Source organism: Grammomys surdaster, unplaced genomic scaffold (assembly GCF_004785775.1).
Source record: "Grammomys surdaster isolate TR1022 unplaced genomic scaffold, NIH_TR_1.0 125947, whole genome shotgun sequence".
NCBI classification, from domain to species: Eukaryota; Metazoa; Chordata; class Mammalia; order Rodentia; family Muridae; genus Grammomys; species Grammomys surdaster.
The window spans coordinates 2,916,314-2,943,708 of NW_021620769.1; the positions used below are offsets into that span (position 1 = coordinate 2,916,314).

General features: G+C 45.0%; 1 protein-coding gene across 1 annotated transcript in view; it reads left to right on the forward strand.

The window, feature by feature from the left end:
* Frem3 (FRAS1 related extracellular matrix 3) overlaps window positions 1–27,395 on the forward strand; it is a 93,541-nt gene that overhangs the window by 46,547 nt on the left and 19,599 nt on the right. The window contains 4 exon segments of the mRNA XM_028753446.1: window positions 9,407–9,429; window positions 18,287–18,311; window positions 22,041–22,336; window positions 22,561–22,686. Of these exon segments, the coding sequence (XP_028609279.1) occupies window positions 9,407–9,429; window positions 18,287–18,311; window positions 22,041–22,336; window positions 22,561–22,686 (470 nt within the window).

Sequence of the window (27,395 nt, forward strand, 5' to 3'; positions counted from 1 at the left end):
GAGGGGAGGGGAGGGGAGGGGAGAAGAGAAGAGAAGAGAAGAGAAGAGAAGAGAAGAGAAGAGAAGAGAAGAGAAGAGAAGAGAAGAGAAGAGAAGAGAAGAGAAGAGATACTTGTGAAAAGATACTCTTTCCTCTCCTTGGTCAAGAATTCTGTCAAAGAAAACAGAAATACAAGAGTTCAATGAATGACATTGCTTCATTCAGTGTAGTTATGGAGAGACAGACAGTCAGAGAGAGTCAGAGGAGGAACAGACAGAGACGGAAGAAAGAGACAGTGGGCAGTGGGGGAGAGATATATCCAATGTTATAAAATGTTATACATATAAGCTGCATTAATAGAAAACCATGGCAGCTGGAAGATTGGATTCCTGTGTTCGTTTCTACTGTTATGACAAGATATCAACTTTTTAAAAATGAAATGTCATAATTTATTTGTTTTCTGTGGTTTCAATGCATAATTCTTTGATGCTGATGCTTTGGGGGCCTGTAACAATACAACCAAAGGCAGTGGGTTCATGTCTCAGTGAGTGGAAGTGGATAAAAAGCATGACCAATAGATAAAGAGTAGAGAACTGTTCGTCACCTGATGAAGGGAAGAGAAGTCCCTCACAGTGGACACTCCAAAAGCAATGCCTCCTTCAGCAAAGACAGCATAGGTTTTGCTTGACGAGCCTACACACTCCTGGAGGAGAGAACCTGACAGCACATTCCTAAGAATTCTCTGGTGACGGCCATCATTTAAAACAGAAGGTGGTAGATGTGCTTCTGGGAATGCTCAGCTCAAGGTCATGGAGACCATGTTTAAAAGGTCTAAATAGTAAACAGAAATGCTCTGGTCATGCCATGTTTTCCAAACAATTTTAGCTAAAACAGAATGTCCTTTTGAGGGTGTTTTTATACAGTAGCATTCATGGATGGGTCCCTTAGGAGCACGCACTGGCTGATCCCAATCTCTTCTGCTGTACTCCACTTCCTAAAGGGTCCACCACAAAGATACATCCATGGGCCTTAAAGATAATTCATGGGCTTTTGGGGGACATGCAGATCTCTAGGTAGCTTTGGAAGTCCCTGTATCCTTCTGATCTATCTTTCCTGTCTGTTCTTACCCACACATTCTCCTGGTCAATCTTTCCTGTCACGCCTAGCCTCCACCAGCAAGGAAGAGGCAACACTCGAGCTCTTCTCCAAGCAGTTTATTCAGCAACCTTAATAAGCTTCTGACCCCGGGGGAAGCACCTCCCAGGCTTAAGTAGTCTAGGGCTAGCCTACCCCAGCGAGCCCCGTGGTGACAGCAGATAGGTCCATATACACGGAAGCAAGCCAGATCACCAGCCACAGCCAAATAAGGACTTGTTTACTCCTGAGAGCACTTGCCATCAGGATGGTGGAAGGCGGAGACTGGCGCCATCTTAAAGGCGCGGCACTATGCAGCTCTCCACAGTTTCCCCTTTTTGTTTTTGTACGAAACAGGTGAGAGTAGAGGTCTGATCTCAGAAGGAGAGAAAAGGACATTGTACTAGCCCTTCCAAGGTATCTCTACCCAGGCAGTGCCAGACCCATCCAGTACTGATTTTTTCTGAGGCGGGAGAGATTGGATAAATTGGGGGAAAGGACGGTACTAACCCGCATCTATCAGACTTGCTCTCCTTGAGGCTGCGGGCAGCTGACCGCATACCTCAAGTGCAGTGCCTAGCCTCGCAACCTGAACGTGACAACTCAAGGCTTGATGGCTGCCAGCCAAACTTGGGGGGACAGTCCGGCCTCAAAGGCTGTAAAGGCTTGAACAATCATGGCCGCTTGCCGCTGTTGTATAACCCTTAACCTGCAAATGCACCAGAGGCCCACCATGGAGGCAAATCCCATGAGTACCGCCAAGGATCCTAAACCTGCCCACTCCTTCAAGTGATCCACAGCTGATGAAATCCACGTAGTCAGTCCTTCAGCCAGAGATAGGTCCACTCTCGTGGAATTAACATGGACTATTGCGAATCTCAACTCCCTCAGGGTTTCTTCGAATTCCAAGGTCCAATTCTGTAATAAGAACTGTGACAGTGTTTTAGACATATTTGCTGCATGGGTAAAATTATGATATTGTATAGAGGTAATGCACAGGCCGGTCATTTTCCATTCACATCCTAGCTGCACCAGTTGCCAAAGGGTGTCCACTTGTTCCTGTACTAGGTCAATTCTCTGATTGACCAGCATCAACCCTCCCTTTATTTGAGAACTGATGGAAGCTTGCAGGTCCAGGGTAGTAGCCACATTGGAGGATAGGTTATTCAAGGTCTCTGCAGTTTGTATGGAACTGGACAAGGCAAAAGCGGAGGCAGTGGCAGTGGCGCCAATGGCCGCTACAGTAACAGCGGCAACAATGGCTGCCGTGATGCCAAAATCCCTTTTTTGTCTAAATAGTTATAGGCTGCTAGGAGCCTCAACTGGCACTGGCACATAACGAGGCATGTGAGTAATAATGGCAAACAGATAAAGTGTGGCATTCCAGCATAAGGTATAAAAACATGTTTGAGGAGTGCATTGTATCTCTTCCTTAGCAGAAACGCTACTATTACTGACTAACCACAAGAATGGGGGCCAGACACACACCGGGGTAGGTGTGAAAACAGTCCTGCTCGCTTCCTGGTAAGTAACCCGGTCCATCTGCCAAGAAAAACTACCAGATGAACTTCCTGTTTCTAACTTATCAGACATACTTCCTTTCCAGTCAAAGCTTAAAACCCCTCTACCAAAGCTACCTCCGCCCAACATGGCCAGGGGGGACAAATCTGTACAGCTCCTGTTAATACCACACAGAAGCCACAAATCAAAAGGATTAACACTACTCTTATCTAGATCCACATCAGTAAAATTGGGGCCAGGATGGGTTGCATTAAATTCTATGTTAATATATGGGGAAAAGGAAAAATAATGATGTACAGCCCATGTGGCTTTTCTGCTCTGACAGCCTGTCCATGGAAGCAGGCCACTTTCTTCCATGACTCCCTGGCAAAAAGGGGCCCAACGTGGTTGAGCAGGAGGGCAAATATGGCCCTCCCGGCTGGGCCACCAGCCTGATAGGACACATGCATTAGCCATCACATCATGGCTAGTGCCCCAATATGCTTCTTCCAGCCATGCAGCAGATTGATTATAAATTTTAATGCAGTCAATTGTATCTGATATATTTCTAACCATATAGAAACACAGACTGCCCTGTAGTTTTAGGCTTCTGTTACTTTCTATGCTACTAAATTGGCTATCATAGGGTAAGTAAGCCATTCCCAAGCTTCTATTGGTGTTAAACAAGTGAGGGAACACTCGTGCATTGTACATCACAGGCATCGGTTTTGGGAATACCTATAGGATCCCCCATCTTGGCTCTGCTATCCCTGATGTCACTGTCACCATCATAATCTCGAGCCTCAGGAGGGTCTTCATGGCAAACCTTCCGCACCAGGCGCTCGGGCACCCACACTGGATCCTGTTGGTCCTGAGGAAAAACACAAACAGAACCTCGTGCCCATGTCAGCATGGCATCAGGCCCTCACCAGGAGCCTGTCAGGATATCCCTCCATTTCACCATGCCCTTAGATGGACCATGTAAGTCCTGATGTCTGTCCACTGCCGAGCGGCCATGAACATCCAAATTTTTAAAATTAAGGGTAGAGCTAATGATATTCTTTCTTTAGGGGTCCGGCCTTGGCCTATTTCCCCTTTTTGTTTTTGTAGACACTCTTTTAAGGTGCGGTGGGCACGCTTCACGACGCCTTGTCCTTGAGGATTATAAGGTAGTCCATGGGAGATCTGCACCTCCATCTGTTTGCAGAAACTAATGAAAGTTTGGGCCGTATAGGCTGGTCCATTGTCGGTTTTTAGCTGTCATGGTTTTCCCCACGCAGCCCAGGCTTTCAAGCAATGTGTGACAACATTGCTAGCCTTTTCTCCACTCAGAGTTGTAGCATGTATGACACCTGAACAGGTGTCAACTGACACATGTACATATTTTAAAGTTCCAAATTCGGAGATATGCGTAATATCCATCTGCCAAAGTTTAAGAGGCAACAACCCTCTAGGGTTGACTCCAATGCTAGGAGGATGATGATGGATAATACATTGAGGGCAGTCCAAAACCACTTGTCGAGCATCCACTCTAGACAAGTGGAATTTTTGTTGCAGGGTTTTTGAATTGACATGAAAGGTTTGGTGAAACTGTCGAGCCTGCTCCAGAGCTGTACTTAGGAAAACACACTCCACTCTGGTCTATCGGTCCACAATATCATTACCCTTACTCAGTGGGCCAGGCAGACCTGTGTGTGCTCTGATGTGTTGAATGTGAAACAGTTGTCTCCTTTGCCAAATCAACTGCTGAAGGTCATGCAGCAAATGAAAAACCTTACTGCTAGATTTTATAGCGCCCGCAGCTTCCAAGCTCTTAACAGCATTTACTACATAGGCAGAATCTGAAATCAAATTAAATGCAAATGTGCAATTCTTAAACACTTCCACAACTATTTCCAGTTCTACAATCTAAGGGGATCCTGGTGAAAACTGACACATCACCGGTTCTTGTTTTTCCACCACATAGGCTCCACAGCCTGTTTTTGAACCATCTGTAAACACATTGGGAACACCCTTTATGGGGCGCATAGAAGTTACTTTTGGAAAAATCACGGGATGCTCCTTAAAAAAGGACAACAATGGGTGCTGGGGATAGTGATTATCAAATTGACCTGAAAAACTGCATTGCAAAATAGCCCAATCATCAATAGTACCGCATAAGATCTTAAGCTGATGACTAGAATAGGGTACTATGATAGAAGCAGGGGAGACCCAAAAAAATTGCACATACTGTTGTATGCCATTCAGGGCAAGTGCTGCAATGGCCGTCGGATAATGCTCCACTGATTTAGCAGGCAAAATTTTAGGATACATCCATAACAATGGCCCTTCCTGCCACAATAATCCTGCAGGTTGATAGGCAGTGGCAAAGATGCATAAAAGAATAGGCTGATGGTCTTGCCATCGTTGCAGGAAGGCACTCTGAAGTCTCTCCTCAACCTTTTACAATGCTACTCTAGCCTCTGCTGTTAATTGCCTAGGAGAATCAAGTGCTGAATCACCTATCAAAATATTATATAGGGGCTTTAATTCATAATTTGGCAACTTTAAATAGCTTCTTATCCAATTAATATCCCCTAATAACTTTTGAAAATCATTTAAGGTCTTCAAATTATCTTTCCTTAACTCAATCTTCTGAGGAGGTATATTTACAGGCCCAGTTCGTGCTCCTAGGTAATTGATTATGCTCTCCTCTTGAACCTTTTCAGGGGTGATAAACAATCCTCTCCTCTCCAGTAACTTAATCAGTTCTCCGTAGGCTAGATCTAAAACCTGTTCACTTTTAGCTGCTAGCCAGATATCATCTATATAGTGAACACATCTCAAAGCTGGGAACTTTCTTCTCAGAGGGGCAATGGCTTCGCCCACATAGAGTTGACACATAGTAGGGCTATTTGCCATGCCCTGAGGTAAGACTACCCATTCAAATCTCCTATCAGGTTCTTCATGATTACATGAGGGAATGGTGAATGCAAACCTTTCACTATCCTTGGCACACAAGGGGATGGAGAAAAAACAGTCCTTTATATCTATTACTATTATAGGCCAGGAGGCTGGCAAAGATGATAAAAGTGGCAACCCTCGCTGTACTGGGCCCATGATCTGCATTTGTTGATTAATAGCACGCAGATCATGCAGCAACCTCCATTTCCCTGATTTCTTTCTGATAACAAAAATAGGTGTATTCCAGGGAGAAACAGATGGTCTTACATGCTTTAAGGACATCTGCTCAGCCACCAACTCTTTGGCAGTGCTTAGCTTTTCAGAATACAGTGGCCACTGAGAAACCCATACTGGTTCCTCTGTCTTCCAAGTTATGGGAATGCCTTCCTCAGCGGCCCCTAGGAAAAACCCAGGCCCTGTCTCTTTTGTCTCTGTTGAGCGGATATAGGACTCCTATGCCCTTGCAGATACTTCCCTATTCCAAAGCCTGGAGCATAACCCATACCTTGCATCATGCGCTGGGCGGAAACAGAATACTCATTGCTTAACTTAAACCCCATGTCTTTTAACAAATCTCTTCCCCATAGGGAAATCGGCAACTCAAGTACATATGGTTGCACAACTCTGGAATGCCCTTCCTGATCCTGCCACTTTAGCTGCCTTGCACTCATGTCCGGAGTTTTTGCATAGCCAAGTCCTTGCAAGGTTTGAGAGGAAGATTGCACAGGCCAACCTGAAGGCCAGTCTTTCTTAGCTAGTATGCTTCTGTCTGCTCCTGTATCCAAAAGACCCAGGATCCTTTTCCCTTCTATGTTCAACTCTAGCACAGGACGTTGGTCAAGATCCAGGGACAGAAATGTTAAATCTACTCCTGTGGATCCAAAACCTCCTTTTCCTCTTCCTTGATCCTTTGCAGCATAGCGGTCATGCAGACTCAGTAAAATGACTAATTGAGCAATTCTATCTCCAGGAGAAATGGCAGTTATCCCTCGTGGAGAGGCAACCATAATTTTTACAACTCCACTATAATCTGGATCTATGACTCCAGGGTGCACAATAAGTCCTCTCAGTGCTGAGGAGGATCTTCCTAGCAATAGCCCAACTGTGCCAGGCTCAAGGGGTCCTTTAAAGTCTGTTTCAATTAACTGGACCCCCATTTGGGGTGTTAATACGAGTTGGGTGGTGGAGAGGAGGTCCAATCCCGCCAAGCCCTTAGTGGCTCTCCGCGGTTCCTCGGATGGCGAAGGGACAGCCATCTCTCTGGAGTCTCCTCGTCCTGACTCTCCACTGCCCCATATATTTGTGGGCCCTGGGGTCATGGACCCCCTCTGTCTGTTTTTTTGGACGGGCACCACCGTTTCCCTGAGTAATGGGCTGGCCATTAATATCTCTGACTGAGCGACATTCATTCGCCCAGTGATTTCCCTTTTTACACTTTGGGCAGAGGCCTGGCTGCTTAGGGCGTTGGCCACTTCCTCCTCCGCCATAATCTCTAGTTCCTTTCTCCAGACACTGTCTTTTCAGGTGACCTAACTTTCCACACTTGAAGCATGCCCCTAAATTATCCCCTTTCTTCTGTGTCAGCTGCACCACGGCAGCTGCTAACCCTGCATTGGTCAGGGGTCCCCCGAGCTCTCTGCACACCTTCATCCATGCTTCAAGGCCTTTGCTCTTATAAGGTGTAATTGCGGCTCTATACTCCTTAGTACATTGTTCATAGACTAGCTGTTTAATGAGTGGCATGGCTGTATCAGGATCACCAAAAATCCTCCCTGCGGCTTCCACCAAGCAGGTCACAAAGTCTGAGAAGGGTTCCATAGCGCCCTGCAAGATCTTGGTCAGATTGCCACTCACTTCCCCTTTGTTTGGCAATGACTTCCACGCTCTCGTAGCTATCTGATTAATCTGCTCATAGACCTGGATGGACCAGGTAGCCCGTCTGCTGATTGGCAAATCTGCCCTATCCGAGCAGCATATCCCTATCCCAGGTCGTATTACCATTTCTCTGGTTGGCAGCTGCTTGTTCAGTCACATTCTCAATCAAAAATGCCTTCTAGTCTAAATATTGCCCTGGACTCAAACAGGCACGGGATAGTCCACTCCAATCGCTACGTGTCATACAGTGTCTGCTAAGAGCTTCTACTTGGGCCAGGGTGAAAAAAGCAGTAATCCCATACGTGCGGACCGACTCCGCAAGAGATTTCACTACTTTAAAATCAAGTGGTTCTTCATACCTGTTTCCCTGTGGGTCTTGGTAAACATGGTAGGAAAACTGCAACTCAGTCCTGACCTGGGGCCATATCCCTGGACAAAATGATCTCCCTGCATAGGAGGGTGGAGCAGGCTGAGTAGGCGGAGTAGCCTGTGCGGCTTCAAGATAAGATGGAGGATCCGAGGGCGTCTTAATGGCGGCCTCCGATCCGCCGCTTGCTGCCAATGGAGGTTTCTCCTTCTCTTTTCTCTTTTTCCTCTTCCTCACAGTTGTTCTCTCTAGCTGTTCTACTAGGGCATGTAATTCTCCTTCTGAGTCCGTGGACTCTGAGTCCTCAAAGTCCTCAAGACTAGAGTACAGTGGCTCCCTTTTCTTACCTCCCTTCTCACCTGCAGCCCTCTCCGATCTCTGTTCCTGCAACATTTCTAAGGCTGTTTGTCCCTCTTCGACTGCCTTACAGCATTTCTGATCTTCCAAGCAGCTTCTCACTAACTTCCAGATAGGTCTCACCCCTTTTGCAAGGTTCCCTGTTCCTGAGTCCCAGCAGGATACTGTAAGATTTCCTGATACTGCGAACCACGGAGCCACGGTATCGCACTCATTTAAAAATCTTAATAGAGTTGAACTTTTTATCTTTAAATTCCTTGACAAAAGCAGCTCTTGAAGAGCCAAAAAAATTGGGTGTGACTGAGAAGCGCCCATAACTAAATTCCACCCAAAAGTATACTTTCAACATGCAGTGCCTTTCACTTTTGGTTCACCACACAGCGAACTTGCCCGCTCTCTGTCTACAGAGAAGAGCAAAATGGCCGCGTTCTGCGGACTTTATTGTCCCAACTTACCTTGGGAACTTACCAGTGCACTGCCCTGACTGCAGGAGTTCTGAGCCTCTTCAGATGAGGCCACCACTTGTCGCTCCTAGCCTCGACCAGCAAGGAAGACTCAACACTTGAGCTCTTCTCCAAGCAGTTTATTCAGGAACCTTGAATAAGCTTCTGACCCCGGGGGAAGTGCCTCCCAGGCTTAAGTAGTCTAGGGCTAGCCTACCCCAGCAAGCCAGGTGGCGACAGCAGATAGGTCCACATACACGGAAGCAAGCCAGATCACCAGCCACAGCCAAATGTGGACTTGTTTACTCCTGAGAGCACTCACCATCAGGATGGCGGAAGGCGGAAACCGGTGCCATCTTAAAGGCACAGCACTATGCAGCTCTCCACACTTTCCAACTAGGATTTTTGTCCTAAGTGTACTTTTTCCAGAAGGTGCTTCTCTAACCACATCCTTCCCCGCCCTCAGCACTTGGTTTGTTTTGCTTTGGGTCCGGGGATCAAACTCAAGGCTTCTTCCTCCTCTGATGGCTTTAACATTTCTCTTCATTCCACTCTCAGCATTATTGTCAGCTGAGGAGTATTCTCCAACCTGCCATGTTAGATCTAGATTCGGACCAAGAGATTTCTTAAAGGTATTAGCTCAACTACTAGATATTGTCTCACTCGGTCAACAACTTTTACTTTGTGTACAAGCTACTGAATAAAGATTTGTTCTTTTAAATTCTCTGATATTTCCGTCTTTCTTGGTTCAGAAGAAGAAAGCCCTGTGTTTTAGGGTCATACTGTTGTGCTTATAAAGAGATAAAGAGAGAAGGAATATGTTTTAGTGGGTGTGTGGTAAGGTATGGGGGAAAGGGTACCTCTGCAGGCCCATGCTGAGGCATCCCTTCCCCCTGAGGGACCAGCCACACGATGGTATAGTATAGAATAGAGTTTTCTCAGGGCATGGGGAGGGGAGTTGAGAGACAGAGTAGAGAAGAATAGAAGCAGAGAAATAGAGGCTAGCCATGAGCACGTAGAGAGAAAAGGGGTAGGAAATGGAGGGGGGGAAGGGGCAAGAGGACAGAGCAAGAGACAGAAGAGGGGGCAAGCAGCCCCTTTTATAGTGAGTCAAGCACACCCAGCTGTTGCCAGGTAACTGTGAAGCAGAGCTTAGACAAAATGCTAGTATTCCCTTGTTTTGGTTTAATTAAAAAAGAAAAAATTAGAAAGAGGTGATGGTGGAGCAGGAATAGGGCCGTCGTGATCTTTAGCTACCTCCTGCTGACTTCAGGGTGATGTGGAGGAAACCTAGAAGAATGGGTATGGGAATGTTGGTCCAGTCTCAGAATTGGCTGTTTCCTTGTTGTCCAGGATCCATGGAGCCATCTGCAGATAGATCAGAAGAAAGAGGTCTAGCAGAAGCATCTATGTCTGTGAAAGAAGATGGGAGCATCTAGAGGTTGCTTCTCTGACGCTGTCCTGGATTGTAGTAAATGCCTGGACTTGACAAGATGCTGAAATACACACACACACACACACACACACACACACACACACCTTATAGGTAGAGAATATGATTAAGTATGTTTGGGAGAAAGAATTTTTTTTTGTATGTACAATTGAAACTCAGAGGACTCCAACCCTCTGGAATAGGTAGTAAGAGGGAACTTTAGACTATTGATTAGCAGATGTACTTGTCTGGCGGAGTCTATTTGGTCCATGAGAGTTAGATCTGAGTGGTTTTTCTGTAGCTTATAAGTTTACAAAAGAGATAACAACGTGAGTCAAAAACATGAACAGTCTTTAAGATGAGCCTTTCGTGGAGGAGAAAAGGAGAGAAGGGCTTTTTCCTTCTGTCTAGGAGACTGAATATATATCACTTTAAATTTAGCTAAAAGACAACCAAAGAAAATTTGAAATTCGAATTTGTGCTTATACAATTGGATCGCATACTGGAATGCTTAATGGTAGGACAGTGGCACAGCAAGAAGAGGAAATATGAAGCATTTAATCAATGGAAAACAAGTTTAGGTAAGAAAGTGACAGATTAAACCTGTGAAAGCTTGCATCTGAACTAGTCGCTAGAAACTGAGTTTAGGTAGAGAGGTAGGTCTGTTTCCTAGCCGTCAAGCTATAGTTACCTTGGCTGTCAATGTAGTCAGAAATCTGGGGAAGAATAAACTATAATCTAGCAGTCATATATTAATTAAAAAATGACAGAGTTCATCTACAGTCCTAACAGCTCCCTGTGTTCTCTGTGGTCTCCATGGCAACTTGAGCTAACACATACAGTAGGTACACCTGAAGATTGGTGGCAAACTCATTGCATAATCATCAGATTACTTTGGACATTTTATAAAAGAGAGCACAAGTTTGGGCCCAGGCCCCTGGATGCTCTAGGTGAGTGCAAACTATCTGTATGTTAGGAACTCTCCAGGCTGTCACAATCTGCAGTCAGATTGGAAACTACAGCAAGCAAAATTCTTAGGTAAGCCCCTGTGTGCGTCTATCTCTGTTTCTCCTTCAGGTAAGTGGGAATTGTCGCTTGCCTCCTGTGGTGTTTGAATGAGAATGGTCCCATAGGATCAGATGTTTGAATGCTTGGGCCCCAGTTGATGGCGCTGTTCGGAGGTTTAGAAGGTATGATCTTACTGGAAGAAATGTCACCAGGGCAGACTTTTGGGTTTCAAAGCCCTGTTCCCTTTCCTGTGTGTTCTCCACTTCCTGCTTGTGATTCAAGATATTGAGTCCTGAGCTAGAGAGATGGATCGGTGGTCAGGAGTACGTACTAATCTCCCAAGAGATGTCGTCTGATTCCCAACTCCCACATTAGGCAGTTTACAGCTGTCTATAAGTCCAAGACCTCTGACCTCTGCAGCACATGCGTACACACACACACACACACACAATATTTTTTTAATTTTTAAATCTCCTTTAAATCAGCTTTTTAAAGGAAAAGTGTGAAGCCTCAGCTTCTGCTCTACCCACCTGCCATGTCTGCCGCCTGTTGCCGCTCTTCTTGCCATAATGGGCTCTAATCCCTCTGGAACTGCAAACCAAATACAACCTGTCCTCCCATAAGCTGCCTTGGTTGCAGTGTTATCACGGCATTAGGGGGGTAAACTAACACACTTCAAGTGAACAGAATACATCAAGGGTGTGATTAGATTTGCACATACCTGTGTGTGTATGATAGGCATGGGATGGGGGCAGGTGGGCTCCATCCTGCTAATGGATACTAAAGCAATAGTTCTCTGGCCTTGAAGAAACAAATAATCGTGTTATGAAGTTGCCACTAGAAGATCTTCAGAGTATGGAGACCGCAGGAACCTTACAGAGCTACTTACAGCCTCCAGCTAATGCCGTGTGGGAAACTGCTAGAAACCTCAGTGGCATACTGAGTTCCAGCCTCTGTCAACAATCCAAGTGTGTCTGAAGCGTATTCTCCTCTCAGTTAAGAGAGGAGACCAACTAGCTCCTTGGTATAAGCCCTTCCGAGCCTGATCCTAGCTCAGCCACACATCTGACCCACTGAATTGAGGAAAGAATGTTTATATACTCTTGTTTTTAATGACCCACTGCAACTAAGAGAGAATATATATGCTTTTGTTTTTAATGACCCAACTAAGAGAATGTATACACGCTACTATTTCTACTGTACTTAGGCTGTAGCATTCTTACATGGCAATAGGAAACTAACTCAGAAATTGGCCATGAACAATTGTTTCTGAGCTATTTTTATTTCAGTGCCCAAAGCACAGTGTTTAATCCCTGTTATGAACTGGACTCCAGAACTTGTACAGCTTTCTACTCCAAGTTCAACATGTCAGTATTAAGAATAGATGACAGACACAGACGCTGTCTCAACCCACAGGGTCCACTTCAACTGCAGGGGAACTTATTCTTAGATTCCATTTCATTTGCCAGCTTCTTTCTCTATTGTTCATAATACATCCTGGGTGTTTTTTCCCCTGAAGTGGGAGAAGCCCATTTGAATGAGTACTTCAGTTACCCATAGGGTGTTTTGTTTTCTTTTGGTTTTGTCTTTATGCACACCAGAGAGACCAATAGACAGAGATGAGATGGGAAGCCCATCTCATTAAGTATAGCCCAGCGCCACTTCCTGTTCGCCCTCTGATTCCTTTATGTGGGATGGATGTGACCATCACTTCCTGTTCCGGGTCCCGCCTCCATGCCTTCTCTGCCTACAGCCATGCATTCCCTACCAGGATAGTCAGATAGTCAATTCCGGATTTTACATCCAGAATTTCAGAGCCCTGAGCTGCTGACCCCAACACATGCTTACTGGTGACCATCTCATGTGTTGAGCACTCAGAAGTAAGTAGAAGTCTTTATTATGAAAGGAAAAACAAAACAACAAAACAAAAACAAAAAAAAAAAAACCCTTGACTTTCCTGAGGTGCACAATGTAGGCTAGCTATTCAGTACACATTCATAATAAATACACTTTTTCAAATGCCAGTCAATATAAGCCTGTGTGACCAAGATGACATGGTCAGTTTATAAAATATGAGAAAAAGGATACACACATGACATGAAAAACATTATTTTAATTGTTTTTAAAAGATTTCACTAGGTGCTGGAGAGATGGCTCAGCAATAAATAACAGCAGAGGACCCAAGTTTAGTTCCAGAATCCACCTTTAACTCCAGGAGATCTGACACCCTCTTCTGGCCTCCACAAGAACCTGCACTCATGTGCACACACCCACAGAGGCATGCATCCATATATGAATTAAATCTTTAAAAGATTTCTCTAGAACAAGACCCTCAAACTTGAAAATCACCACTGCCTTCCTGTTCACACAGCACTTTTTAGAAGCTAAAACTCCAAGAGTTTGGCCACGGGTACTGCTCTGTTGCTGACTAGAATAAAACTTGACTTTGTACTATGATATTACTAGAAAATTGTAAGCATTATCTCCTGTGCAACAAATTAGTAGAAGGAATAAGTGTATAAACGATGCATAGGTTATGTTATTACAGGTGCCCATGCTACAGTTTCATCCACATGCAAATCAGTTTTTCCAGGAGGCATTCAGCCATCACAGAGGTACTTATTGGGACCTTAATTTATCACCAGTGACTTGGCTATGTGCACCAACACAAAACCTGCAATCAGCTCCATAGCAGGAAAGAGATCAACATGCCGACAGCTGCATATTGTGAGGGTGCTACCACGATGGTACACAGCAGGTAAACCATGCCCCAGGGGAGCATTGTCAATGACCCAATGCACGCATTTTCACAGCTATGCCCCTTGCACAGTGAATATGACAAATTGCATACTTCTCTGCAGAGGCAGTAAAAGGGGTAAGAGAGGGTGAAAAAGAACAAACGTCATGATAGGCTTTGCATAACTTTTAATTTGTTTACTAGCTCTGTGATCTGCAGTGTGGTATAGTCACAGAACCACAGGGATCTAATTTGTCAAATGTCAAGCTCACTCACTTCTGGCATTCATAGCACTTGTTACCAATTAGGTTTTTGAAGGAGACGGTAGAAAAATACAATAACACTGTGCAGCCAGGACAAGGATTCCACAATTCAGACAGTTCCTGTATCTTCCAGAAAGTTCATCCTCTTGACTCAGGCTTGGACCACCAGAGAACTTAAAGCTCACACTTGCCTTGTCAAGTTCCGTTGGGTTTACACTAAGTAATATAATTTGTCTAAATGGGACATAAATTAATGTTTTTCTAATGCTAATGACAGTGTCACATACTAAGATGGGCAAGTGGATCTCTGAGTTTATGGGCCAGCCTGGTCTACAGAGAGAGTTCCAGGATAACCAGGGCTACACAGAGAAACACTATCTCGAAAGACAAACAAAACAAACAACAGCAACAAAAAACTAAATATGTGACATTAAGTGTTCAGTAAATTATTAAGCATCCTAAATATCCTACTCAACAATACCCACATCCAAATTCAAAGTCCTAAACATTGGACAATAGCTGCTAATTTATCCTTTTTTATTTAATTTTGCCTATTAGGGAGTCAAAATGTATTTATTATATATACTTTCAAGTTTATAATCCCTGTTTGTAAATAATTTACTTATTTTCATTTTATATGCATGGGTGTTTTGCCAGTATGTATCTGTGTGAAGGTGTTGGGTCCCCTGGAACTAGAGTTATAGACAGTTGTGAAGTGCTATGTGGGTGCTGGGACTTGAATCTGAGTCCTCTGAAAGAGCAGCCAGTGCTTGTTACCCCTGTGCCATCTATCCAGCCCCTATAATCTGTTTTTAAGCTTTAAAGGTTTTGCATTTATTTTCTACTCTGTCCCACTGAGCTACATTCCTAACACAGTGAGCAAGGTCTCTCCTGTTTTATGGGTTCTAGGGATCGAACTCAGATCACCAGGCTTGTCTGCAAGTGCTGCTGGCGCAATTTTTATTTTTAACTTTAATTCTAAGTTCTTTCATTTTTAAAAGAAACTTTATTTTATCAATAAGACTTAAACATTGAGTCCTCCTAGATACAATGTCTAGAAGGTTTTCTGCTTTGTTTGTTTTTTTTAGTTTGGTTTGGTTTTTTGTCTTTTTTGTTGAGTGGTATTTCTGTGTATTTGCAATGCAAAATACAATCCGATACTTGTATAAAATATACTACTGAATCTAGTACTTGGATAAAGATTTGATGTATTTTTCTCACTTTTCTCAACCTCATAAGAGAATTGTGAAGATGTGGGTCTCACTGTGCACTGGGGATGTAGCTCAGTGGTAGAGAATTTGCCTAGAAGGCTCAAGGTCCTGTGTTCAGTTCCCATCACTGCAAGATGAAGGAACTGATATTTTGTGCCTTTGTTAAGTTAGGTGGAAATGAAGAGATACTCTAAGTATGGTCTCACAAAATGATAGGGTTTGTTGACACACAGAGAGAATTTTTCTTAAATTCAGAATGTTTAAAGGGGAATAATAACACCAATAAGTCTCACAGGATATACACTTGACAAATGAACTATGAGGTAAATCAGTCACAGAATGAGTTCCAAATGTATAAAGGTATGGTTGCTCAGTTAAGGCAGACACCAGCCTCTCCAGAAATAAGCCTCTAATTAGTTTGCAGTATTTTTGTTTGTTTGTTTGGTTGGTTGGTTGGTTGTTGTTGTTGTTGTTGTTCTTTTTATTTTTCTTGTTCTTACTCTTGTTGTTTGAGGTTTGTTGTTGTTTGTTTTTTCATGACAAGGTTTCTCTGTGTAGCCCTGGCTGTCCTGGAACTCTGTCTGTAGACCAGGCTGGCCTCCAACTCAGAGCTTCACCTGCCTCTGCCCACTGGGTGCTGGGATTGAAGGTGTGCATCACCATGCCCAGCTAGTTTGCAGTGTATTTTTATATGCATGTTTTCCAGGATTGTCTGACTTGGCTCCTGCAATGACGTTCCTTAGTGAGATATGATAGCATTCTCTTGATGCTATAGACAGTGTCCGGACCGGCAGACATGGCTTCAAAACCCCACAGTTAACAGGGTATTGCCCTGGAAACCTGAACTCTCAGGCTTAGAGAAATAGCTGACAGAGTGTGGCCTGTCACAACATGCATTAATGACCTAAGCTTTCTGAATCTACATCAAATTCTCAGGTTTATATGCATTTTGGACTATGTCCTTGAGGTCAGCTACTAGCATATGTGTGTGTAATTAATCTGATACGGATTAATGTAACTTTCCCAAGAGGTGGAAAGGACTTCACAGCATCAGATAGAGATTTGATAGGATGTCACATTGTGGAAGCGACAAGGTAGCACAAAAAATACTATGGTAAACTGTTTGGAATCCTTCAAACCTAGACAGAAGTCATTGACATTTCAGAAGGTTAGAATTCTGCAATTGATTGTTTATCTCCATTGATAGCTGTGGTAGAGAGCTTTTCTTGACTGCAACAAAGTAACTAATGTAATCAAAATAAAAAGAGGTTTCCTGTGGTTCACAGCATCGGAGGCTGCAGTATATTAGAGTAGTGATATTCCTTCAAAATCACGGCTCAGTGAACTAAGCACTCCCTGTAGGCTGCACCTCTTAAAGGTAGCATCATGTATAAGCCAGCACCAGCATCAAATATTGTCATTGGCAAAACCCCATACTTAATTGAAATGTAATCTGTCTTTAATATCTTTTACAGAGTACGTATTTAAGATCAGTCTGTGGGTCATGAGCAATATTCCAGAGTGAGGGGACCACTCGAAGGAAGCAATGCTCTGAGGCTCTCTCAACACTTAGGGTTTTTTATTTTTTCATGACTAGTTTTTTCTTCACAGTGTCTTATTGCATGCACTTGTGGCATATATCCTTACACTGAAGCTCTAGCAAGCTGTGTCTTAGATATTTGCTTCTCTATTCCTGAGATCTGCGTTATCTAGCGCTGCTCGTGATAATAGCCTTCAAATGCCTGCAGATGAGCCTTGCCTGTTGGCTTCTTCTGTCTCCTCCTATCACACTGATGCAAACATCCCTCGATGTGTGGACAGGCAGGCTTTCTTAGTGCACACTGCTGACATTTCTTGTTTCTCTAGGAGGACATTGATAGGTGGCCCTACAACAAGCAAGGGCTTGCAGAAAGCACTGGCTTGCCTTAGAGGTTGTGCCACAAGGACTGATAAGCTGTGATTATTTTCTCTGTGTGGTTTCCTTGTTATAACAGATTATATTATTTTCCTTTTCTATAATTCAAAAACCTCCAGGAAAATTGAGACATTTTCTAGCTATCCCACAATCCCCAGCTCACCCAACTTTTTTTCCTATTAAAAATAAATTTCTCCTCTCATACAATAAATCCCAACCACAGTTTCCTCTCCCTCCACTCCTCCCAGCTCCCCCCAAACTGCCCATACCCTCAGATCCATTCTCCCTCCATTTCTTCTTTAGAAAAGAGCAGATCTCCAAGAAACAACAACCAAAAAGGACAAAACAAGATACAGTAAGACAGGCTAAACCCTTCACATTCAGGCTGGACAAGGTAACCCACAAGGAAGAAAAGAGTTTCAAGAACAGGCAAGAGTCAGGGACACATCTGTTCCCACTGTTAGGAGTCTCACGAAAACACCCAGCTAACAACCATAACATATATGCAGAGGACCTGGTGCAGACCTATGCAGGCCCTGTGTTTGCTGCTTCAGTCTCTGTGAGTCCATATGAGCCCTGCTCAGTTGATTCAGTGGGCCATGTTCTCTCAGTGTCCTCCATCCCTCCTGACTCCTACAATCATTTTGCCCCCACTTCTGAGGAGAGGGACCCGATGAAGACCTCCAATTTAGACTCTCTGAATAATGTCTGACTGTGGGTCTATGCACTCGCTCCCATCTGCCGCTGAAGGGCGCCTCTCTCATGAGAATAAGGCACCAATTTATGAGTATAGCAGAATAACATTAGAAACCATTTAATTATTGGGAGTCATTTCATTGATTTTTCCCAGCCATGTTTGGTTCTGCCCTAGGTCTCTGGGATATCCAGTCTCTGGTTCCTAGCTATCTAGTCAGTGTAGGACATGGGCTCCCTCTTATGGTGTGAGCCTCAGGTTAAACATTGGTCGGCCATTCCCACAACTTCTATGCCAGCATATCTTGCAGGGAGGACAGGGTTTTGCTACTGGGTTGGTGTCCAGGTTACTTTTTTCATAGCCTGGGACTACCTGCCTTCATCAAGCAGACTAGAGCATATGTGTAAAGGCTCCACGCAGGTGCTAGATGACCCCTCTACATTCCATGAGCTGTGCAGATGTTGTCCTCCGCAATAGGGCCTTGCTGTCAGTTTTCAAAGAGCTACTTTCTGTCCTAGCATCAGCCTGGGTTGTTTGGAGGTTGTAGTGTTTAGTTTTAAAAAAAAACAAACGATCCACACTAAATCTGGCTAATTGCCGGCCACAGCGGTCTCGCCCACCTCCACGGCCAGCCTGAAGCAGTGGTCTTGCCCTGGTTCCCATGGCCAGCTGCTGCCAAGCCACTCCAATCTTCCCAGGTCATCCACCCACTGTGGCTGGCCTACAGAAAGCCAGCTACCGCTCACTCAGATCCCCTTAGCCTCGTGAAATGATAACACTAGAGACTTGCAATATACCAGCCAGATTTATAATAATAAATCTCCAGCCCCAAAATGTCCACTCAAAGAACACAAAACTCAATTGATGTAAATGCAAGCTGCACACCTAGATTGGGCAAATGTATCCTACACTGCTCTACTGCTGATCTAAGAAATCCCTAGCTACCTGTGACTCCTTTGGGCCATGTGGCCCCAGCCCATCTTCTCCCTGTCTCTCTGTCTTTTTTCTTCCTCTTCCCACTCTCTAAAACTTTCAGCTCTGCCTTTTCCTTCCACTGCCCAACCACAGGCTCTAGTCTTATCCGACCAATTAAGATTTCACCTGACCTCACCTGAGTATGTGTACCCCTCCTGAGGGAACAGAAAACACAAACAGCAATCCACAACAGGAGGTCTCCATGGAACCTCCTCAGTCAACAACGAAACTGAGTGTAACCCAGTCCCACCACTGAAAGCCTTATCTAGCTTCAAAAACTGCCCAATTCAGACTTGGTATCCTCCATCACTAGAAATGCTCAGTAGGGTCACTCTCAAAGAGTCCAGAAAGGTTCCACTGCACTAGGTTTCCACGTTGCCTCCCAAATGACCCCCATTTCCAGTTGTCTCTCCTCAAATTTTCTCCTTCCAGCTTTTTACCTCCATCCCACCACCCAACCTGGTATCTCCCAATCCTGACCTCAGCCATCCCCATTCCATCAGTAAAATCTATTCTATTTCTCCTTCCTGAGGAGATCCATACACCTGCAAGAACCCTCCTCTTTACCTAGTTTCTCTGAGTCTGTGGATTGTACCGTGACTATCATTTGCTTAACAGCTAATGTACACTTATAAATGTATGCTTGCCATATTGGCCTTTCTGGGTCTGGGTTACCTCATCTGGGATGATCTTTTCTAGTTCCATTTATTCGCCTGCAGATTTCATGATGTCTTTGTTTTTAATAGCTGAATATTATTCCATTGTATTAATGTACATTTTCTTTTTTGTTTGTTTGTTTGGTTTTTCGAGACAGGGTTTCTCTGTGTAGCCCTGGCTGTCCTGGAACTCACTCTGTAGACCAGGCTAGCCTCGAACTCAGAAATCCGCCTGCCTCTGCCTCCCAAGTGCTGGGATTAAAGGCATGCACCACCACTGCCCGGCCGAAAAATGTGTAGTCCAGGCTGGCCTCGAACTCAGAAATCCTCCTGCCTCTGCCTCCTTCAGCAAATCCTACCGGCCTGCGCCACCAGAACCGGCAAATGTACATTTTTTTTATCCATTCTTCAACTGAGGGATATCTAGGTTGTTTACAGTTTTCTGTCTACTATAAATAAAGCTGCAATGAACTTCTTTTAAAATTGCCTTTAAGTGTAGAAAAATATATTTTCATATACTAACTAATAATTATATACTAATAGTTATATACTAATATAACTAATAGTTCTAGATATTCTTCTGAAGTATTATTTTCTATTTAATTGATGTTTTAAATTTCATTACTTAATTATGTATAATTGTTTTAACCTCGCTGAGGTTGTAGCTTGCTTAAGGACATGCGCAGTGTCAAGTTTTCTATGCATTACAAACCCCACCAGCAAAACACAGCTCTTTGGAGTAAACACACAGGCAGGGCCGACAAAAAGGATCCAATTGTCATCCTTAATAATTAATAATAATTGTTCTAAGAACCCCCTATATTTTCACAGCACTGTTAGCTACCAGAACCTTCAGAACTCATTTTGCCTTTGTACTTATAATCTCTCAAGTAATCAAACAAGGTTATGTTATCTTCATTTTTTTTTCCTACATGGGCAGCTTCAAGACAAGATCTCACAGTGTAGCCCTGGCTATCCTAGAGCTCACAGGCTTGTCTTGAACACACAGAGATCCTTTTGCTTCTGCCTCCAAGTGCTGGGATCAAAGGCATGACCCTTTTTTGTGGTTGTCATTTATTTTACATTTTACAAGTGATCATTAGGAGCCTCCCAGACAGGTTTAGAACTCAGCCAACATATTAAAGCCAGTGAATCGGGGAGGACAGGAAGGAAGCATGATGCGGGGGGCGTGGAGTGAAGGTAGCTAATCAGGGAAAGGAGCTACTCGGGAGGCTTTAGGAATAGGCTTCTAAATAGGTCAGCTGAAGCCCCAGCCTATACCTCAGGTCCTTCCACCACTGTGTGGTTGGGAAGGCTGCCAAGACCTTCAGCTGAAATAACCCTCCTTTCTCTTTCAGTACTTGGCTTCTGCAATTCATCACCCAAGGCCTCCTTATGAGTTTGAATTAATATGTCAGGAAGAATTTCCATACTCCAGTTTTAAAGTAGTGTGTGTGTGTGTGTGTGTGTGTGTGTGTGTGTGTAAGCACTTGGCTGTGTGAGACAGATGCTCAGGAGGACTTCCCTTGTACCTAAACCAACACCCTTAAGCACTTGTCCTCTCAGGCCGGTCTAGCAGCAGACCACACAGTCTACAGGAAGAAAGACACAAAACTGCCTAGTCCAGCTCACTGTTCCAGCTCTGGCTCTTCGGTGAGTCTTGACTGCTATGTCTGACACTGGCTGTTTTATATATCATTGAGTAGGTGTCTTATTATCGTTGGTGAATTTCTTTCATAAGTTTCTAATTCCTACTTCCTAGAAGAACTCCAATCAGTCATCACCCCTCCATTTTCATTATATTCATTATATTATATTCCATATTCACTCATAATTGGGGATCTAATTGTCTGGAAAGTTACTAAGAATTATCTCACAGTCAACAGTCACGAAGCAGGTCTGGAGTGAGGCTCAGTTGGAAGGGTGGCTGGTTAGCACGTGAGAAGCTCTGGCTCAGATCCACAGCACTAAATAAAACCATGCCTATAATCCCAGAACTTGGGAGATGGAGGCAAGAGGGTCAGAAGTTCAAACTCATACTCAGCTACATAGTGAGATGGAGGACAGTCTATGTTGAGACACTGTCTCAAAAACAGAGATGGCAGAAATTGAAATTGTCATAATATTCTCCATTCTATATAAACAGTGAGCTCTCTGGAGGCTGGAATCTCCCACTCATCTTCAAACTCCCAGGATTAGACCAATCAGAGGTCATGGGTTAATATATGCTAAATAAAATCAACAAGATAAATCCACTCACGGTTGTCCTTCTGTCATTCCTCCTTGATGCTTCCCAACAGTAAATCGTCTTTTCGCAGTGGAACTCAAGGCCTGGCACATACTTAGCCATTGCTCCAGCACTGAGCTGCACCCTCCCCTCCCTCCCTCGCTCCCTCCCTTCCCTCCCCTGCCTCGCTCCCTCCCTTCCTTCTTTCTTCCTGACTCAGTTCACTTCTGTTCACTCTTGTAGCTGGGAAAAGTGTTCACAAATATCTTCTCCATGCACTAAATAGAAGCAACAACTATGTTATCTGTGTTTGTCAACAACAGAAACATGCCGAAGAGAAAAATATTCCTTCAGACCCTAAGAATTATGTTGAGTTTTCTGGCTTCAGGCACTGGAACCAAAGGAGACATTGCCAAAGAAAATAAGGATTTTAAAGGAAAGGCTTCCACACTGGTCCAGTTCGATCCTGACCAGTATACACCCACGTGGAAGGTGGAACTTATATCTGACACCAAGTATGAGACCTCAGAAACTTTCCAAATCGTTCTCTCTGAACCTGACACGGCTGCACTGGAGTTTCCAGAGATGGCAACAGTCGAAATTGTAGATCCTGAAGATGGTATGCCTCACACGATTTAATAAGGGGGAAGGACGAGGGGATCTTCTAAACTCAGTTCTGCTTTTTACTTAATAACAAATACTTCCTACCCTTCTCAAAAATGAGGCGGTTAATCATGTTGCAAACATAGGAGCCAATGGCTACACACTTCTGCGTAGGTGTGATAAAATACCAGGGAGCTGGTATTTTAATCCTGCTGAAATGCCTTCTCCAGTCGTTTCTAGAATCAACAGTTTACATTCCAGAGGCAGAATATAAACTGGCAGAGGCTGTTGGGGAGTTTCTGGTTCCTGTAAGACGATCTGGAGACACAAGCCTGGAGCTTACCATCGTCTGCTCTACTCAGCCAGGTCTGAGACTCCATGAGGGGTTGAGACTCCGTGGGGGTTGCACATGGCAACAGGGCTATTAGAATGCGTTGCGGTGACTCTGGGTGTGGGAGAGCCTGGGGGCAGGGCACCAGGCACAAGGCTCAGCCACCAGCCGTGAGTCGCAGGTTCCCTCCTTGGCTGACTCTGCTCAGGTGCCCTGAGTGCCTCCAGCTAGCTCGTCTCCAGCTAGCAGAGGTAAATGTACCCAACACTGGAACAAGAATGTCTGCTCTTGGTGTTTCGATAGGTTTTGTGAAAGTCCAGTGGCGACATTCAGATGAAACAGTTGCTATGAACTGATGGGAAATATAAGCTAGGCACAAGACCTTTACTGGTCTGTGTGGCTTCAAAGCAACACTGTGAAACAGCCTATGTCACTCTATCTTTCTTCTTCCTTTCAATCTTACAACTGTACATATCCTCCCACCTTGAGGTCTGGAGTTCGCACGCCTCTAGATGTGGTGCCATTCTTTGTGGCTTCTCTAAATGTACAGAGAGAAAATTTAACTCTTGTGCATCTTACCCCTTAGGTTCATTGAACACCACCCACGTGGGAGTAAGAAAAAGGTTTTGTCTAGTTCCGGATAGAGCAAGGAAGTCTGCCTCATCCGTTTGGCAGAGAGTCAAAGGCAGGGAGAACAGTAAAACTGAGCAGTGAGAGGAAGAGAGGAAGGTGTCAGTGTGGCCTAACTCAAGATGATGGGGAAGCTGGAGCTGAGATAAGGGCTGTCCTATGTGATTGGCTGATAGAGATAAGGGCTGTCCTATGTGGTTAACTGGGATAAGGACTGTCCTATGTGATTGGCTGGGATAAGGGCTGTCCTTTGAAATTGATTGGCTGAGATAAGAGGTGTCCTATGTAATTGGCTTCGATAGGGGCCTACGTGATTGGATAGGAGAGTGTGTTTGGGTTTCTCTGGCTATTCTTAAGTGAGAAGGGATTTAAAAGTATGGAAGCTGAACATTCTGGACCAAATCCTCACCATTTGTCCTGATTACTGCACATCTGGGACTGCTTCCTGAGCTCTCTGGGCTCCCACTGTTCTGGGAGTTGGGGTAGGGATAGGTATTAATTTACGTATAGGGCGGGGGTTTCATGAACTCTCTCTCTCTCTCTCTCTCTCTCTCTCTCTCTGTGTGTGTGTGTGTGTGTGTGTGTGTGTGTGTGTGTGTGTGTTCCCATGGACATATGGAGGCCAGAAATGATATCAAATGCCAGCCGATGTCTGCTTCTCCCCCTCGGGGTAACCAATTCCATTGCACACCAGGCTGGACTACTAGATGCGGGGCGCGCGTGTAGTGGTCTCGCCGGCAAAAAACATACACACACACGCACACACACACACACACACACACCAGAATCCTTCCGTAGAAACACGTTTATTTCCCTAAACCAAAATGGTGGCAGAAGACGACTCCTAGCCCTGGGAAAAGCCCTTATATACCCTAGAGCGGCGTAATCATCTCTGATTGGCCGCAAACTCGTAGCGCGCCAAACGCCGTGAGATGGGCTTAGCCTTGGCGGGCTTTACATGGCACATGCGCACTTTATTTGTTTACTAGGAAGAATTATGGCTGACAGCGCCACCTAGCGATGGCGGACTTTGCCAGCACCTGCCGCGGCTCCTAACAACTAGAAGAGAAGCTTAGCCAGGTATGAGTGGATGCAGGTAGGATCTTGGTCTGCGGTGAGAAAGGGGACATTTATGCCCCTGGAGAGGTGGCCGGGGTCTCTAGGCCAAGGTTTGTGTGGCTGTGTACCGCTGGCCAGGACAAGGGTGTTGGAAAATGCTTTATCTGAATATTCAGGGGCGTAGGAGGGGAGGTGTAAGGTTATAGGTCCCGCATCTGTTCAGCAGCAGGGCTCGGCAGCTTGTGAAGCCTGGACAGAGGAAGTTGACGGTGCTTACCCCACGCTGCCAAGTCAAGGAAGAGCTGAGAAGGGAGTGGGAGCCCACAGGTTGGATCTGATCCTCGGCAGGAGGGGAAGGGGAGAAGAGAGCTGGAGCTGCTCCCATGGTGATTGTCCTTGGGTTGACAGCTGCGGGCTTGAGCTTGGCTTGGTGGCAGTCGTGGCTGGGAGTGCAGAGAGGCCTCTACAGGAGACTGGACAGTGGCTCTGTATGTAGGTGAAGCCCTCCCCATGGAGGATCCAGATGAAAAGAGGCAGTCCGTGGTTTTAAGGCATTTCTTATCATGTCAGAAAGTGGATGTGTAGAACCATATCCCACTTCTCAGGGTGGGCCTGAGATTAAATAACTTTTGCAGGAAGGAATGTCTAGGAAGGACAGATCATTGGCTAAGCCCTCCAGCCCTTCAGGTACCTCACTGAAATGGAGACCTTACTTGAGCCTATGTCATGTCCTCTACATGTGGAGGGGCTTGGGGCATTGCCCTTACATGACTAATGACCACAAATCTACGGGGGTGGGGTGGGGAGGGTGCTGCAGCTAGTGACAAGGGCCTGGTACCCAAGAACAGGGCAAGCTCCTACCGTCCCTTCAGGGTCTCTGGGGCTTTTAGCCTTAGCTCAACCAGGAGCCACAAGACCTTTCACGATCCCACAGGGAAGGGGAATCTTACAAGGTCAAACAAGGAGGGAATCGTGGTAACTGTCAGGGTAATAAATTCTTACCAGGGTTGATGGCACCAGGTTGGGAGTGGGATGGGAGCCAACTCCTGCCATTCTCATCTGAGCTGTCCAGGGATGAAGCTCTCCTCCACCCATCCTCTGTTTCCCTGGGCCATTACAGTCCCAGAATCAAATATCCTGCTCTATCTCATGATACCTCATTCACTTACTGAAGGGAGCTAGGCCAGCAAGCCCCAGTAATGCCCCTGCCTCTGGCCTCCACAGTGCTTAGATTACAGACATACATAGTTACACTGAGGTGTTTGTGTTCTGGTTTTGGGATTTTAACATGGGTCCTCGTGCTTGCACAACAATCACTCTTAGCCATCTCTCTAGCCCTGTGTTATGGTTTTATGTGTAATTAGCTACTGTCAAGTCATACAGCCTGTCTTCAAATCTGGCCCCTGTTGTTGGTATACTAACCATGGGCATTTAGTTCTTCTTTCCTACTCTGTCAAAAAAAAAAAAAACAAAAAACCCTCATACTCTGTTTTAGTTTTGTAATGCAGTGGCATGGTTCGGCAAGAGAAGGTCCATGCTGAGGCTTCCACACCTGAGGTACCTGCCATAGGATGTGTCTAGTATAAAATGAAGTTTATTTTGGGGCATGGAAAGTGGGATTGAGAAGGGAGTTGAGGCAGAGAAAGAGAAAGGACAGAGGGCAGGGGGGACAGAAAGAGAGAGGAGGGAGAAAGAAGGGAACAGGCGGCCGGGAACACAAAGAGAGAGGGAGAGGACGGGAGAGGACAGGGAGAGAGAAAGACCAGAGAAAGTAAGGCCAGAGAGATAAAGAGGAGCCACACAGCCATTTTTATTGAAGCCAAGCAGTTGCTGTGGGGCAGAGCCTAGAAGAAACGCTAACAGCTTTAATATCAAACCTCTACATTTTTTCTGAAAGCAGTGATGAGGAGCCCTCCCACCAGGAAACAAGAGCTAGTTACCTCCTCACTACTGTGACAGAATGTCTGCCAAGACCAACGTGAGGGGTGGAGTTTGTTTTGGCTCATAGTCCCAGGGTACAGCCCATCTCGGGAAGGCACGGAGACAGGAGCATGAGACAGCCCACTGCATCTGCTGTCTGGAAGCAGAGAAGAAGAAAATTGGTACTCGCTTTGTTTTCTCTGTTTTATGGAATCTAAAACTGTAGCCCGGAGAATGGCACCACCCACAGAACGGCTCCACCCACATGTACAGCGGGTCTTTCCACTTCACTAAACCTATTCTAATCTGTCACAGAATGTGTCAAAACTTGTTGCCTTGATGATTCTAAATCCAGTCAAGTTGACAATCAAAATCACATGTCAGGGGGCAGACAGTGTGAGGCAAATGGAAACCTTTGATGAGATGGCCTTGGGAGTCTTCCTAAATCATAACATATGGTTACCCAGAGCCACAGTCAGTACTTGTGGTCTGTTAATAAGATATGTGTCTACCGTCCATCCAACCGTTCAGCTGTTCCTAAAATCCATGTTGGTTTTATTCACTGTTAATTGTTAAATCTTTATTTTAAACTTTTGAAAAACTTTAAAAGTCCACCTTCAAGTCCCGTCCTCTGAGATGTTGAAGTAGCTGTGGAAAGGAGCGAGGACAAGGGCCTTTCATGTGAGATATGACAGTTCCCACCGTTCCATAAGAGTCAGGTGCACTCATGCACACACCGTGTGCCTGTGCGCCAGGGAGAAGATCTGAGTCCATTACGTGTTTCCTTGTTTTAACCACAAGCAGGAAAATAAGTGCTGTGTAGAGTCCAGGATCACATGCCAGGCATTCTGCGCTATGTGACAACTGGGAATGGAGTCTTCTGAGAACACCTTTCAGATGTGGAGACATAGCAGGAAGTCACGTTCTATAGAAGAGTCCAGGGAGGTAACTCCTGACTCACCGCCTCTGCCTACTGATTCACAGAGGTCTTCTTTCAGCTTCCCAGCTCATTTCTAGATGGGTGAACACCAAGTAGACCCATCCAGTTTAGCCGTTCCATGAGCTCTGCCAAACTGCTGCTCTGGTTACAACCTCATTGCACTGCATTCTGGGAGGCCCTCTGATTGTGGACAGA